Below are 16,070 nucleotides of genomic sequence, written 5' to 3'. Positions count from 1 at the left end.
GTTCCATTATATTGGAGAGAAGGCAGACATCTCTACAGCCAATATCTCCAACACTCTGCAACGCACACCAAAACTATCTGGAGTGATAAAAAGCACCACAGGTAAGAGGAAAAATATAAACATTTGATTTTGGGGTGAACTGTCCCTTTAAATGTAAGCTTTATTTTTATAGTGCGAACATGTCCTGGAAAGGAACAACACTTGTCTGTTCTACAGGGGTACTTATATATGCGTATATATATCTACACCTGTATGTGTATGTTCATATCTGTAATATTATTATTTTTTTATTACGGTGGACTGATTCAGTTTGACATCTCACCTTTGAGCACAGACACTTTAATGGGAGCGCTGTTTGAGCCAATGCTGTTGCTACCAACACACATGTAAGTGCCAGCATCGGACATCTGGATGTTTGGGATGAGCAGAGTGCCGATGTCTGTGCGGTCCATGCGAGCCTGGAGAGGACACACCAATAAGAGATGATATTATACACCCGCCTCAATTATGGCGGCGATCATGAAAATAAAATAAGAAATAAAATGCACGTTGCTGTACAACGTGCATTTTATTTCTTATTTTATTTTCATTTATATTAAATGCATTTTATTTTAATATTTACACCATAAAAACACACACAACTCATATAGTGAAGACAAAGCACTTCACTTACCTGTCTCATGTCGCTTGAAACAACACAGATAAGACACTGCTGACATTATGACATTACTACTGTAGCTAATAGCGACACAAAAGCACTACAGCATAGAGCTTTAGGCCAAGACAAGAGCTGTTACTGCTACAGTTCAGTCTCTGCGTACATGGAATTTGACTCATGATTTCTACGACGCTGTACTTTGTGCATGAATCTGTGCACAAAGTAGAGCTGACATTTCTACGATGATTGGTGAGGTTATAATTTGTTAATATATCATGATCAGTGATGATTGGATTTACTACACTACTACGTTTACTCTGGAACAAGACTAATGTTTAATGATTATAAAGGTGTTGCAAAAAATCAGAGAGTGAGAACTGACAGTTTGTGACACACTGATTTAAGGAAGACGTTTTTAATAAGCATTACAAAGCAGTTCTTAAAGGGTAACTTTGGTAAACTTCAACCTGGACCTTATTCATCCATGGTTTGTATCTAAGTGACTATTGGGAACAACAATTTTTGAAAATGGTCCAGTTTTGAGTGAGAGGTCTGCAGATGACAGCAGTGAAACAGGATGAAATGCAATCGATCGGAGCATTTGTGCATTCTTAATTTACATCCACTTAAAGTGCTTTTTTGTCACTGACAGGCTCAGATTTTTATTATAAATGTCTGACAACTTTTGGAAAGAATCCCTATAGAGGTCGACCTTTTTGTTAAAGAGTATGATCATTTTTGTTACACCAGAATCAGCCCTGAAATCGCTATCGTCACACCCACCAGACTCCATTTAAATAAATAGTAATTTTATCATCATAAAACACAGTGAATTCAAAGTTGACAGAAACAAAATAAAACCCACAAAAGCTGCCTTGGTTCATCTTTCCACTGTTCCAAAAATCACCAGCTCTAGTTTGATTGAAATAAACCCTTAATTCACACAGTTAGACATGAAAATATGCTGCCTCTATACACGCTTAAATTACTGTTTATTTAAATGGGGTCTGGTGGGTGTGACGATAACTATTTCGGGGCTGTTTCTACTTTACCAAAAGGATATAACTCTTTACCCAAAATGTCTATCTCTGTAGGGATCCTCTCCATAATGTTGTCAGACACTAAAAATAACAATCTGAGCCTGTCAGTGGCAAAAACAAGCACTTTTAATGGGCGTAAAATGACGATGCACAAATGCCCCAAGTGGTGACAGTGCAGCCTGTTTCACCGCTGTTGGCTGCAGTGCTCTAGCTTAATACTGTCCAATTCTAAAAACTGTTGTTCCCATTGGTTATTCAGACATGAAAACATGAGAAAATAGAGTCCAGGTTGAAAAATATCAAAGTTAACCTTTAACTGTAAAATCTGAGAATTATCATTAGCCAAAGTCAAAATATCCACCATCAAATACCGAGTAAGAACCAACACTGAACTCTCTGGCTCATGAGCAATCAACAACTTGACTTGTTTGTACACTACTCCACATGGCAGTCAGAGGTCCAGCAAGGCTGAAAATGAGCTTTCATAAAGTTTGGAAACACCTCAGAGGGGAGGGGAATCAGGAGGGGAGGGTCAGGGGAGGGATTACTGTATCCGGGGGGTGTTGGGGCATCCACGGACAAAGCTGCTTAGCTCCGGCCCATTCAACCGTGAGGGAGGCTAAACTGAGCAGTGGCTGAGGCGGGCCCTGGCTCAATGTGTGTCTGAACCCATTGACGAGTTTTCAAAGCAAGCCGTTTGCTAGAGCATACAGAATTTCTGCGTGGTCGCACGGCAGAGCCCAGCTCCCCCTGGGAAAGGCTGACACAACGCAGTGGCTCTCTGAGGCAGAACTAAACAGGCCCTGGAGCCCTTGTCGAACCGAGGAGGGCTGTGTAGAAACCAAACTAACACAATACACCCTTGGATAGGGGGGCAGCGGGCTGTGCCTGGCATGGAGCAAAATATGTCTGAAATACCTACAGTACCTCCTGTATACTTAGTCCTGTTAATACACTCAATGGAATGATGAGGGTCAACTGGGTGGTGAGAGACCAAACAAGTGAGGGATGGTATGATGTGGACATTACAAAACGAAAGACTATGGAACATTTTGATTAATAAAACGCAACATATAAACATGTACTGCATGCAAATACACTAACAAATCAACCAGACCCAGCGGGTTGACTTTAATGTATTTGGCATCAGCTGTAAAAAGACTGTGAGCAGCTGTGGTAAATTAACGTTGTTTACAAGGTGTGAATCAAGGACACGTTTGATCATGCACTTAGTCGACAATGTGTGAAGACGAGGTCAGCAGCGGACAATGATTGTGAACTACGACACATGACAGACAGACAGCGGACAGATGGACAGACCTGCAGCTCCTCAATACGTCTCTGTAACACATCGAGACTGTTGCTTTTAAACTGATGGAAACCGTGAGAGGGAATGGCCTGAGCAAACGTCAGAACAGGGTGGGATCAAAAACAAAAAAAAGGGGAGGAGGAGGAGACAAACAGAGGGAAAAATAAAGGTAAATGGTCAAAATGCAGAAACAGTCATTAAAACTGACACAGTATGATGAAATACCATCGGCACCGGACACACCTTGGAGTGCAAGATAGAGATACAACACAGCAGAATGTGAATACAGTCATCAATCCATGTTAAAGTTATCAGCAAGGCGCTGAGACAGCTGGGGGGGCCTCACCTGTGGAGGGATCTGTCCTCCGTTCTTCAGCCAGGTGAGCTTCGGGGTGGGTACTCCTGTCGCTCTGCAGTACAGCCTCAAGTTGTCACCTTCGTGGGCTTCAATATTTTGGGGACTTACTTGGACTTGGGGCTGGGTGCCGAGGCCACTCGGGTTAGACTCTGACCAGAGAAAGGCATCGTGATCATTCAAACACAAAATTATACCCACCACAGCCAAACACAACTTATTTACTTTGAGACTTAACTTCATTTAAGGTGTTTACTAATCGTCTTATTTCTGTGTTGAAGTAAACTGGCTCAGTCATGTCACTGGCATAAAAATCTCTCCCCAGATTTTGCTAACATTAGTCACATAAGCTACTGTTCATACCAGACCATGTAAGACCAGCATAACCACTGAGTGTACTGACTTCAGCAATGGTGTGTGTTATTGCTTGAGCTTTGCTTGTTATACAGTCAGAGTGCCTCGGATGCATTTTTGGACTGCCTGACTGTACCATGGCCTTTTACACTGAGTGAGTTGGCCAGTCGTTTTTTTTATCCTTAACTTCCCGGGGGCATACCCTACCTACCTCCCCCTAACCATCACCACTTCATGTCTACCCCCAAATTTATCCTAATCTTAACCTTACCCTAAATCTTAACAAGTCAGAATTATAAAATCTAATGATTTACATGGTGTGGACATATTTTGTCCCCACAAGGGTGGTGAGTCCCCACAGTGTGAGTGTGTAAACAGATTCATGTCCCCACAACATGTGACACACGTTCACACACATAAACGCAGAGCATACTTTGGACAAAGAGGGAAACCCGGGCTATGTGCTCCCCATGAGTGTTCAGGGCCTTGCAGCTGTAGTCTCCCTCATCAGCTGGGTCCACTGATGTGAAGGTCAGTACGCCACCTCGGATCACAGCTCTGGGACTCATCCTTTTCCCTGGACCTCCTGCAACATATATACACACCCTGTCACTGAGTTCTGAAGGGCTAACGTCTATGATTTTGTACTGAACTGAATTTCAGACAACAGAAAATAGCTTTTCCACTCGCAAACACTGCAAAAATAGAGAGCTCAGTGGTCATACCGATCCATTCAATGGCAGGGGTTGGGTTCCCGGTCACCGTGCAGCGAAACTCTGCCCGCTGGCCCTGCTGGACATTCAGCACTGAGGGAGTGACGGTGGCCACAGGCTGGGCCCCCTCTGTAGCTGCAGAAGGAGACACTTCAGTCAAACACAGCTCTAAACAGAGTGAAACTTCCCAGAGGCACGTGGAGGAATAAAGCGTGATAATATAGATTGGTGTGGTGGTGAAGTGAAATATGAAACCTTGTCAGGAGTCTAAAACCACTGCTTGGGCATTACACTAAGCTGTGGGAATGCTTTTGATCATAATGAATCGATCAGACTGAGGGAGAGTGATGGCGTCCGCCCGTGCCCCCACCCTCACCCTTGGCTGTCTGGATCCTCAGAGCAGACCAAACAGATGAGAAGTGGCAGGCAGGCATTGGCATGGCCTCAGGGCATATTGCTGTCTGCGCCAGTTTGGCTGGCCGCTAGACTTCGTATTCAATCCGGCATGATCCCAGAGTGACAGAGAAAAAGAAAGGCCTCTTTCAGTCGGGAGGGAGGAGTATGAGACTATCTAAGCAGCCTGAAAACCTCTGGGACTGTTCTCGCCTGGGCCGAGCTTTGACTCTCTGACCTTAGTGACACCAATACTGCAGGACAGAGAGGAGTTTCATTGTCCTCCACTGTGGGCGGGGCAGACGTGGCGGCCTAAAGTCTACACTCACCACACAAGTAACATCTGAGAATGGTAAATAATTTGATTGTGGGTAAAACAGATTGTTTTTAGAGTGTCTGTCATGAGTTTCGTAAAGATCTATGGTAGAATCAGTGCATCAGGAGAAACTTTGATAGGGTCGATCCACCCACTTCTAAGGAATACTTCATCCCCCTAAATGATTATTTGTATATCATTTGTTTAGCATTTGTTATGCTGAATTTGTGAAGAAAACGTTTTTCTTGCAAGCCTCCATGGTGAACGAAGAATCCAAAAACGTCCGCATTTAACAACAGTAAAACTATATCAAAGCATCTGATAACAAGCTCTCATCCAAGTCTCATTTACCCATTTGCTTGCTCAGTACTTCCCAAACAGAGAGCCCTTTCCAACTCGGAACTGGACTGAAAGTGAAACTTATCTATGCTCTCTTCAAAGCCAGACTCCATTGACAAAATCAGTAATTTTTCCTCACTGAACACAGGAGCTGCTGCTCTACCACTGCCTCCATCTGTGTGACTTTGGTGGATCCGAACTAACCCTTTAAAACACCAAAGTGACACAATGACACAAACAAACTGACTAATTGAGGCAGTGGTAGACCAGCGGCTCCTGTGTTCAGCAAGGTAAAATTACTGTTTTCATTAATGGAGTCTGGCTTTGAAGAGAGCATAGGTTAGTTCAGTTGGGAAGTGCTGAGCTGACTGGATAAATGAGACTTGGATTATACTGCAGAAGTGGTGGGAGAGTCTACTGACACATCTTTTGATATAGTTTTGCTGTTGTTAAAAGTGGACCCCTTTTCCTTCAATCGAGAATTTTCTGTATTTTTGGATTCTTCGTTCACTGGAAGCACACAAGGAAAACGTTTTCTTCACAAATCTTAAGTGCTATATCATAGGCAACTGGACTTGCTTAAGTTTCTTGAGGACGTTTCATCTCTCATCCAGGAGGCTTCTTCAGTTCTAACGGACTGGTGCGGAGTCACAGGCTTTATACTCTGTGTGGGTGTGAACCCTTGCAGAGGTCACATGTGAGTCATCGACCCACCCGGCCATCTTGTGTGTCGTTAGGGTTAGATGGGTCCAGGTGTGAGTGGGTGTTAAGTCTTCTGGGGAGGGATCCTAAGACTGCATTATAGGTGGGTGATAAGTGGTGTTGTAGTCCACCTCTTCTGTTTAATGATGGTCGTTCCAGTATGAAGTGGATCTCAACATCTCTGTAAGGGTTCACACCCACACACAGTATAAAGCGACTCCTCAACAGTCCGTCAGAACTGAAGAAGCCTCTTGGATGAGAGACGAAATGTCTTCAAGAAACTCAAGCATGTCCAGTTGCCTACGATATAGCACTTAAGATTACCATGACCTGGATGACTGATGGTCTTTACTGACATTTTCTTCACAAATTCAACACAACCTGGGGTGAGTATGTGATACAGAATTCTCATTCAGGGGGCAAAGTATTCCTTTAAGAAAGCACATTATTTCTTACTTCACTACCTCTCGTGACATCTATCCAAGAAGATGGGTTTGGTTTTATCTTGAACTTGAACTATTCCCACTACAATGGAGGTGGATGATATTTAATTTGCGCTGCTAAAACCAGAGAAAAATAACTTTTAAACAAGACTAAGAGTCGACAGCAACACTAGCTGCTCTCAGATGCTCTACTGTAGAGCGCTACTTTGAGCTAAATGCTAAGATGTTTATGTTTAGCCACTGTAAGGTTTACCATGTTTACGATCTTAATTTAGCGTGCTAACCTGCCAACATTGGCTAACTAGCATTAAACACCTGAGGCAGATGGAAAGGTCAGTAGTTTTGGAATCTGACCTGATGATTGCGCTAAATGAAAAGGTAAAAGATCGCAGAAGTAATTAGGATTCATCTTCTGGAGATCCTGAATGTCTCTACAAAAATTTGGTGCCAATACATCTTGTAGAGATTTTTCGTAACTTGAGTGAAAACTCTGACCTGTTGGTGGGGCTAAATGAAAAGTCAGAGGATCACCAAAGTCATTGGATTCATCCTCGGGGGAGGCAGTAAAGACAAGACCTCGGTAAATCTGGAGAGATAAAACCAAACCTTGCTGCATGTCTAGATTGCACCAGAGGTAAGGAACAAAACAATGTTCTCTTATACTTTGGATGTATTAAATATTTAATGTCTTAGTGACATATGCCTTACAGTTTGACTTATACAAGTCCATCCGTTTGACGCACTGAAACTAGGCTCCTTACACTGGACACAAGTCTGCTACCCACATTCAGCTACGATGTAATGAGGTTGTGATGGGATGTATTAAGCACAGTATGATGTTTGAAGCCCAGATGACAGCTAATTCCCAGTATAGCGTGTTTCCTGAGGAAAAAAAGGTAAGAGCAAAGTGGGAAGAGAAAGAGGAAGTAGAAGAAGGGACACCTCTTGTCTCTGAATGTGGAGATATTGTAAGTGAGCATCTAGTTTACTGGAATAACTAACCAAGTAAATCGTTTAGCAAGATGTGGTAAAATGTCCCATTTAATGGGTTAAACTGTATTAAACCTGTTGTTGTATTGACTTTCTCTACATCTTCATGTTTTTGTCCAATTTACAGGATCATGTTTCGACATTATTCTGAAATTATTATCAGTTTTCTTGAGTAATGCAGCGAGTTTATCATCTATAATATCAGTTTCTACTGGACGACACTGACTGTGATCTTATTTTTAACGTGACTCAACATTCATGAGGAGTTGCCCGGAAGAATGACCATGCACTTTTTCCTGCAGTGATGGACCCCAATGAACCCAAAGAGCCCAGTAGGAGCCAGTAATGCTCATGTACAATGCAAGCTTCAGCTCTTTAACAAAGACAGGAACTTGAGAACTTATACTGAAAACAAATATCCATCTTTAGATCTAAATTCAACTAAAGACGCTTGTTTACAAAGAGCAAAAGACAGAAGAAGTTCATAGAGAGTTTCTGCAGATGCTTGATTGTACATGGGCGCTACCAGGCCACCAGTATATCCGTGCTGAGGAAGATGAGTGCATGCATGACACAGAGAGCGAGAGGCGGGTCCCTCCAGGGAGCCCGGGCAGAGAGGAAACCATGCCCATGCGGACTTACGCTTTCCGTGTCCTTCAAACATTTCATAGGCTGTGTAAAACATCTGAGTCTGTGAGGCCTCTGGAGTTGTGGGAGGAAGGGAGGGAAGGAGGGGGAGGGGACAGGTAAACTGACAGGTCAGGTTTCAGGGTAACAGCAGTTTACCTCCCATCTCCCCCGGAGACACTTATCCAACTCCAAATGTGGGCCGCCGTGGGTTTGTCCAATTGATCACAGAAAACATCACACATGATGTAAACTAAAAAAAATAATGAGCTTGAACTAAAGTGGCACCAACTGTACATCAGGCGTGACGCCGTTTTTGCAATTTGAACTCATGATTCATTTCCTACCTTAATTTTTTTAATCATAACAGTTGGTGCCGTTTAGTTCACAGCTCTGTGCATTCAAGTTTCACACTTACCTGATGAACAGTTATTGAGACAGTGAAGAACACCATGGACTGAAGTATGTTGGTAAGAATGTCCATTTGCTTGTAACAGTTCACACTCATCTCACACTCCAAACCAGTGATACTCAACTTACTCAACAGGATGCCGGGTGGCCCGCCAATCATGTTCTCATTCACAGCTAAAACAAACTGAGTCATACTGGGATTTTGTCTGGGGGAAACATACCGACAATTATCACAGTTTAATTTTCCTTGATAATATAACAAATGTTTGATATAATTAAACCACGCAAACGCTGGAAGAGGAGGGGGCTGATGCACCTTAAAAAGCTAGTTGCCAACCGCCATTAAACAGAGAGGAAGACAAGCCCTGTTTCCAAACACTTTCAGTATGGTACCTTTGGAACCTAGACCCTAGGATTTCTACCACAAACAGTCCTCTTAATGTGAGCGGGGTTGTTGTCACTCACTGCTCCGTCCAGCACTCACTGTATTTCCTTCTTTATCAGTCTTTGCCTCGTTTATCGTCCACAGAACTTTGAGAGATTTTCTAACAAAATAAAACAGGCTGCAGTGAGAATCTCTCTCCATGGGATATTTAAAAATAGCAGGTTTGTGCATTTAGTCCTTCTCAGGCAAGCTCAGGGTTTTAGTGTTGCTGGAGCCCACAGGAACACTGCTCCACAGCGCTGTATTTTTTGCAGAGTAAGGATTAGTATATATGTAGTTCACATAATCCTGTCAAAATTAATATATACATTTTTAAAGGCTTGAAGATTCACTTGTTATTTAAAGTATATGCCATCCAAGAGAGACAACAAAAACTCAACTAATGGTCAAAATTGTCACAGTGAAATTTAAGGTGTGTTGGTAGATTCACGTCATCACCTCATGCATTGAGTAACATTACAAGTTAATGTTCCACCTTAAAAGTTGCCGGCAGTCGGCCCAGTGAATTAAGTTATTTTTTCTCAGACTACAGCTGCTGTGAGAGGCAGCAAAACATCCTTTCATTTTATAGTTGTAGTTTACTGATATATTTAAAATCTCCATGGTATGAACAGCGGTTACATCACAACATAGTTTAATTTTTAGTCACAATATTAATAAATTATATAATAAGAGAATCGATATTGGGCTTTCTTGGTCGATACAATATTGCCACGCAAAATACTGTGATACTATGCAGTGTCGATTTTTCCCCCCACCCCTGGCAAATAGGTAATTACTAATGTTTGGACCCTGGCCTCCTGTCATTTTACAAAAGCGGCCCCCGGGTGAAGCAAGGTGAGTATCGCTGCTCTACAACAACCAAAAACCAAAAGCAACAACACTCCAAAATACTTCTAATGCTGTGAATTCAAAATCAAGACACACACACACACACACACACACACACACTCAGAGATGATGAGAACTGTGCAGCAGCACGAGGACAGATGGAGTTATGCAGAGGAGCCACACATGAGACATGCAGGTTAGTAGCAAGAAGCAGTTTCAAAACTTTGGAACAACAGTTTCATTTCAGCTGTTAAGAAGCCGACATACAGCTTGTGGTGATCCTGAATTGATCTATGTAAACGAGCCCCATCCATGAATTATCAGGTCACTTTGATCAATTCTCATTATTTTAATCAATTTCCTCTTTTTCACAAAATATCTTCACAGTTAAGATAAATACATTACAATGTGACACGTGTGCATTACATCAGATTCTTTAAAAGAAATGTAAAAAAAATAATGAGTAAAAATCTTTACAGAAGCACCGTTGGGTATATTTGCAATCATATAGCCTTTAAATCATGAATGAACATATGAAGCTGATGCAGTCACTGTAAAGTCATAAAAATCAAACCATAAAAAAAAGATTTTAAATGTGACTTGTAACTGAAGACGTTACCAGAGATATATAAAAATATTTTCCTTATAAAAACAATTGAAATTGCCTAAATGTAAACACACATCATGCAAAGTATTTGCATTCACATGGCCAATTCCCTTGAAAAAAAAAAATTACCAAAAAGAAAAGAAATTCTAACATTTCTGATATAGCTGATTTCATGGAAACATTTCAGGATAACATATTTCAGTCAATCAAAAAAAAGAAAAGAAAATGTGCCAACAACATTGACAGGTTGTAAATAAAAAGACCATAATATACAATTGGAGATAATTATTGACAAAATAAAGATTAAAAAAACATTTTTTCTTTTGCATTTCAAGTCAGATCTTAAATATTTTACTGACTAAATCTGACAAGTAACAATCGATACAAACAGGACCGACTTTTGCTGACACTAAAGGAATGATGGAGTGATATTACAGCAGTATGACAGCACGTTTAGAAAGGTTTAACCAACTGCATGGCTGATAGCACCGTTTTGTTCGTTCAGCATTCAGACAGTAGTTTCAGGAGGGAATACTGTATCGAGTGGAACAACACAAATGAGATCAGGGGATGTGCGGTTCTTCCTACTTCTCTCTTCCAGATACACTGAAGTCCTCTTTGTATGTCAGTTGCAGAGTCACTAAGCACCAATCGTGGCATCCACATTCCTCCTCATCATTTATACACTACAGCTCAGGGAGGGAGGGACCCCAGGAGCCCGAAGTTAAAGACACCAGAATCCAGCACCCTGCTAGTGAAACCTCTAACAGCAGGAAACAGCAACTCTACCAGTGATCGAGAAGCAGCCAAACCACCACCGATTAATTCAACCCAAAATATAAAGAGGAAAGAAAAAAAAATCTGCAGCAGCTTCAGTAGAGTGTTGGCGGAAAGCATTACCCACAAATCCCTGATTCGAAAGAGCGCTCGTTTGGCCTAAATGTAGTGGATGTGTCATGACTTTGATTGCCCGTTTGTTAAAGCTTAAACTGCATACTTGACCCCATATGTTATCTGGAAATTTTATACTGTACAGTTTTAGTTTTAACCAAACCCACAAGCTGTATTTCTTCATATAAAGTCCAGGAAAATGCACTGATCAGAGACAGCGAGTTAAAAAAAGTACTGGAATGGCAGCAGGATAATGAGACACAGCTTATATGTTGGTATCTGAGAGCAGAAGGCAAAAGCATTGGGAGTTAGAGCGGCAAGCTTATGATGCTGTTAACCCAGAGCTGTTTATAGTGCACGATGAGAGATGCAGTAAAACAGAGAAGCATGCATCATCGCAAGCTGGAAGGAGGGGACTCAAGTTTAGGGCTAAGGGACACTACACGAGCCAGAGCTGGTAGGGTAGCAGGGGGTGATGGGTAATGGAATGTGGTGCCGAGCATCACGAACCTGGCACGTAGAGGATGGCGTTGCCCTCGTCCATGGCAAACATGTTGGAGCCCGTGCAAACATAGACGCCTGCATCCTCGGGCTGGACGTTCTGAATTGTCAGGATGCCGTTGAAGTCCATGGCCCGGTTGGGCAGCTTCCCGTTACCCATCCGTGTCCAGACCAGCGTGTAGGCTGGGGACTGTGGAGAGAAGGGTGGATAAACACACACGAATTAGACACGGGACAAAAATGCTGCGGACACAGTATTCCACTGAATCAAATCAGGCTTATTTAAGTACATTTAAAGACAACCGCAAGTGCTGTACAAATTAAAAGAAGATGGAGAGACGCTGTGCTGCTGCCAGAGGAGCCGCTGAATGAGTTCCCTCTGAGCGGTAAGTCACTAAAAGAGTCTGAGAAGTCCGGGGCTGTTCATAAAACATTCAGGACGCCACAGTTTATTCCATACTACTGAAGCTGCTCCTCTTTTTGGAGCCACCGCGGAGTCAGTAATAATTTCACTGTCAGTCATGATTGCTGTTGCCGTGGGTAACAGTATGACGTCGATTTGTCAACAAGTCGAAGTATCTCAAGTATCACATATGAATTTTTCAAGATTATAAAACACTATACTAAAACCGCTACGAACACCCAAAGGCCATCAGTTGAAAAGTCGCTGCCACAGTAGCAACATTAATGTAACCATGGCGTAACCCTAAATTCGAGTTTTGGCGCAGCTGTCGCTATTTCATTATGTTTTTAGATCATGAATCTTCACTGTAACATTTTGGTCGGCTAAAAAAAGTCCTGTTCAGTGTTTGGTTGTACTAAAACACCCTCTGAGGAGTCAGATGTTCAGTTTTTCTGTTAAGAACATTTTGCTTTAATGGTTTCAAGCCTGTTTCTGCTAGAAAATTAGCATTAGCATTATTACAGTTAACCAGACTGTAAATGTATCATGCTAAAAGAGCTAGCAACTAGTCTTAATGCATTTCTAGCTCCAAATATCCAAGATAGTGACAGCCAAAATGCCAAATTTGAGTCCATAAACCAATGGGGTCGATTATTTTTATACAGTCTATGTAAAGCGCCCAGTTTGTTGGGCTTTGGAGTCTTGCCATCACCGTGAAGTAGCCAGGCAACCAGGACTGAGTTTTAATCAGAGGTGCTGATAGGTGGGAATTTTTACCTTTGGACAGAGCCAGGCTAACTGTTTCCCCCTGTTTCCAGTCTTTATGCTAAGCTAGGCTAACCAGCTGCTGGGTCCAGTTTTTTTTTTAAACTGACAGATATGAGAGTGGTGTCAATCTCCTCAACTAACTATTGACAAGTCAATAAGAGAATTTCTAAAATTGTCAAACTTCCTTTAAATTAACAAAATTTTCTTATTAAAAAATAACAGCAGTGATCACTGAGCAGTGTTACCTTGCTCTTTGCAGTGCAGATGAAGCTGACAGTCGACCCCACCCTGACAGTCTGAGCTTTGGGCTCCTCAACTGTCACCTCAATGGCTTTGGATGGAACACCTGATGAAATGAACACACAATTCATTTATACTGATCGTTCATAAATACAGTTATAAGTATTAGTATAAGTATTGTAAGTATTCTAAACTATTCTTCAATTCTAACTCTAAATACTAACTCTGCACCACACCACAGTAAACTAAACTGAAGAATGAGGTCTCACATAATCCGTGTATAAGCAAACCCATGTGTTGAAGCGTGGATGGTATCTGTTTAGTTTGCTTCAACAAACACAGTGAGGGAAAAACCTATTTACTAATATGGCAGCAAGAGCATACACACTTGTGACAACAATTTCAGCTCTGCTCCTGTTGGTGCTGCGCTGGTCTCTGCAGGTACAGATGTAGACGCCGGCATCACTTGGCTGCACGCTGGGGAAGTACAGCTCTGCTCCTGCACACACAGGTGAGACACAGGTGTCATATTCACACGTAACATGTCGACCAATTTCATTTTATGGGATTTCTTGTACTACAGGAACAAGTCTATCCATCCCGCACCAGTTGTGATCATGTGTTTGAAGTGTGTGTCGTACCTTGTCTGCGTCTGTCAGCACTGCTGGAGATGGGTCGTCCATCCTCTCTGGACCAGTAGAAATAGTGTGGAGGAGAGCCGGACACCTGACACCGCAGGGTGACAGGGCCGCCCTGGGATGACAGGACCTTCTCTGGATAAACCTTCACCACCAGCGAGGCTGCAGCTGCAGAGTGCAAAGGTCATAACAAACTCATCAGGAATACTTTCTGAGAATATCAAAACAAACAGCATCAGAGTGCGCGTTCACAAAACGAGCGCAGGCAGTGAGCTAGACTTATTATTTCTGTCTAAAGCCCTGTTTCCACCAAACACTGTCGGTATGGTACCTTTGGAACCAACAGTAACCCTTCAGACATGGTACCTAGACCCTAGTGTTTCCATCGCAAACAGTACCCTTAAACGTGGGCGGGGTTGTTGTCACTCACTGCTCCGTCCAGCACTCACTGTATTTTCTCATTACCGGTGACACAGATAGAAGTCTGCACCTTGTTTATCGTCCACAGAACGAGGCTGCACGCCGACATTTTCAGAACAAAATAAAACAAGCTGCAGTGAGAGTCTCTCTCCATGGGATATTTAAAAATAGTAGGTTTGTGCATTTAGTCCTTCACAGGCAAGCTCAGGGGTTTAGTGTTGCCGGAGCCCACAGGAACGACACTGCTCCCTGATGCTTTCTTTTTCTCTGAGTGAGGATTAGAAAAGACGCAGGTCACAAAACCCGGTCGAAATTAATATATAATTTTAAATGCTTGAAGATCAACTTGTTACTAAAAGTCTGTCTCATCCAAGAGAGACAATAAAACTAAAGTGATGGTCAAAGTTGTCACAGTGAAATTTAAGGTGTGTTGATGGATTCACGTCCTCAACTCATGCATTGAGCAACATAACAAGTAAACATTCCACCTTAAAAGTCGCCGGCAGTCGGCCCAGTGAATTAAGTTATTTTTTTTCTCCAGCTGCTGTGAGAGGCAGCAAAACATCCTTTCATTTTATAGTTACAGTTTACTAATAAATCTCTCCACAGTATGAACAGTGGTTACATGAGCCTCAAAACCAGACACAACTCAGCCCTGAGCAGAGTGACCGTCCTCTATTGACCAATCAGACTGCAGTGTTCACAGCTCCACCTTTTAGTACCAGATCTGTGTGCTAGGTACCCCAACAGAGGGGGGACCAAACATGGGGATGGTACGAGCGATGCCATTGGTACCATCCACAACTTTTCAGTGGAAACAGAAAAGCGTACTGAACTGAACTGTACCATACTGCTCGGTGGAATCAGGGCTTGAAAGAGCCAAACTGAATGGAAATCATTCAGCGGTGACTTCTGTTTTTAGCCGAAGGTTTAAAGTTATGCCTTTGGGAAATATGGTCATTCACTGTCTTGCAGGGAGTGAGATTAGAAGATCGCTGGTTGATGGTTTACGTGGAAAAGCATAACGACTGGACTTTGGGTGAAACAGCTAGCCTTTCTCTGTCTAATGTAACAAAGTCCGATTAAAAGCATCTCTAAAGCTCCATATAAGCTTCATATCTTGTTTGTTTAATCTGCACATTAGCTCCAGTGTAAAAATAAGAAGGTGTGGTTTTTCAGGCGGTTATGTGCTGAGCTATTTCTTGACCGGGCTAAGGTCTGGATTTGCTGCTTGTAATCTTCATTAAACTGCATTGTTATTTTGCTGTGTTTTTGTTTGTAGTGTTTCTGCCTTGGGGTAATTCTGTTTGTGTATACCTGTGACAAGCCTGGCTTTATTTTATAAACTTAATTAACTGTCCCAGGAGAATTTGCAGGTCGCTGTGACCGATCTAAACAGGAGTGTGAAGTCACAATTAATAAGAAGTTTGACTTCTCTACGCCTCCTTTGTGAAACACCCTGCTGTTTTTCTCTCCATGTGATTGGCCACAGTATATTTTTAAAGCACATAAAGCACAAGCATTATTTTTTCTCTTGGGAACATAAGCACAACGAGCCCTGTTCGGTCACAGTAAAGCAAAAAGTAGCCTTACCATCGTATGGGCGACACTTCTCTCTCTCCTGTGGGTTGCCCACATATCCAGGAGCACAACTAATGATGGTAAAAACAGACACA

The 16,070-nt window shown here is 42.3% G+C and overlaps 1 protein-coding gene across 14 annotated transcripts in view; it reads right to left on the bottom strand.

Moving 5' to 3' along the window:
* Positions 1 to 16,070, bottom strand: part of hspg2 (heparan sulfate proteoglycan 2) — a 172,562-nt gene that overhangs the window by 38,650 nt on the left and 117,842 nt on the right. For 11 of the 14 annotated variants that reach the window (XM_033628943.2, XM_078169805.1, XM_078169803.1 and 8 more), the window contains 11 exons: positions 15,988 to 16,046; positions 13,978 to 14,142; positions 13,725 to 13,835; positions 13,342 to 13,442; positions 11,935 to 12,115; positions 8,255 to 8,314; positions 4,442 to 4,564; positions 4,150 to 4,302; positions 3,354 to 3,514; positions 3,019 to 3,096; positions 323 to 458 (listed from right to left, as the gene is read on the bottom strand). In XM_033628943.2, coding sequence (XP_033484834.2) covers positions 323 to 458; positions 3,019 to 3,096; positions 3,354 to 3,514; positions 4,150 to 4,302; positions 4,442 to 4,564; positions 8,255 to 8,314; positions 11,935 to 12,115; positions 13,342 to 13,442; positions 13,725 to 13,835; positions 13,978 to 14,142; positions 15,988 to 16,046 — 1,328 coding nt within the window. The remainder of the gene's footprint in view (positions 1 to 322; positions 459 to 3,018; positions 3,097 to 3,353; positions 3,515 to 4,149; positions 4,303 to 4,441; positions 4,565 to 8,254; positions 8,315 to 11,934; positions 12,116 to 13,341; positions 13,443 to 13,724; positions 13,836 to 13,977; positions 14,143 to 15,987; positions 16,047 to 16,070) is intronic. The other 3 variants (XM_078169808.1, XM_033628955.2, XM_078169807.1) reach the window with 2 other exon arrangements.

This window comes from Epinephelus lanceolatus, chromosome 8, assembly GCF_041903045.1.
Source record: "Epinephelus lanceolatus isolate andai-2023 chromosome 8, ASM4190304v1, whole genome shotgun sequence".
Classification (NCBI taxonomy): Eukaryota; Metazoa; Chordata; class Actinopteri; order Perciformes; family Serranidae; genus Epinephelus; species Epinephelus lanceolatus.
The sequence above is the reverse complement of the archived record's forward strand: the minus strand, read 5'-3'. Positions and strand labels throughout refer to the sequence as shown.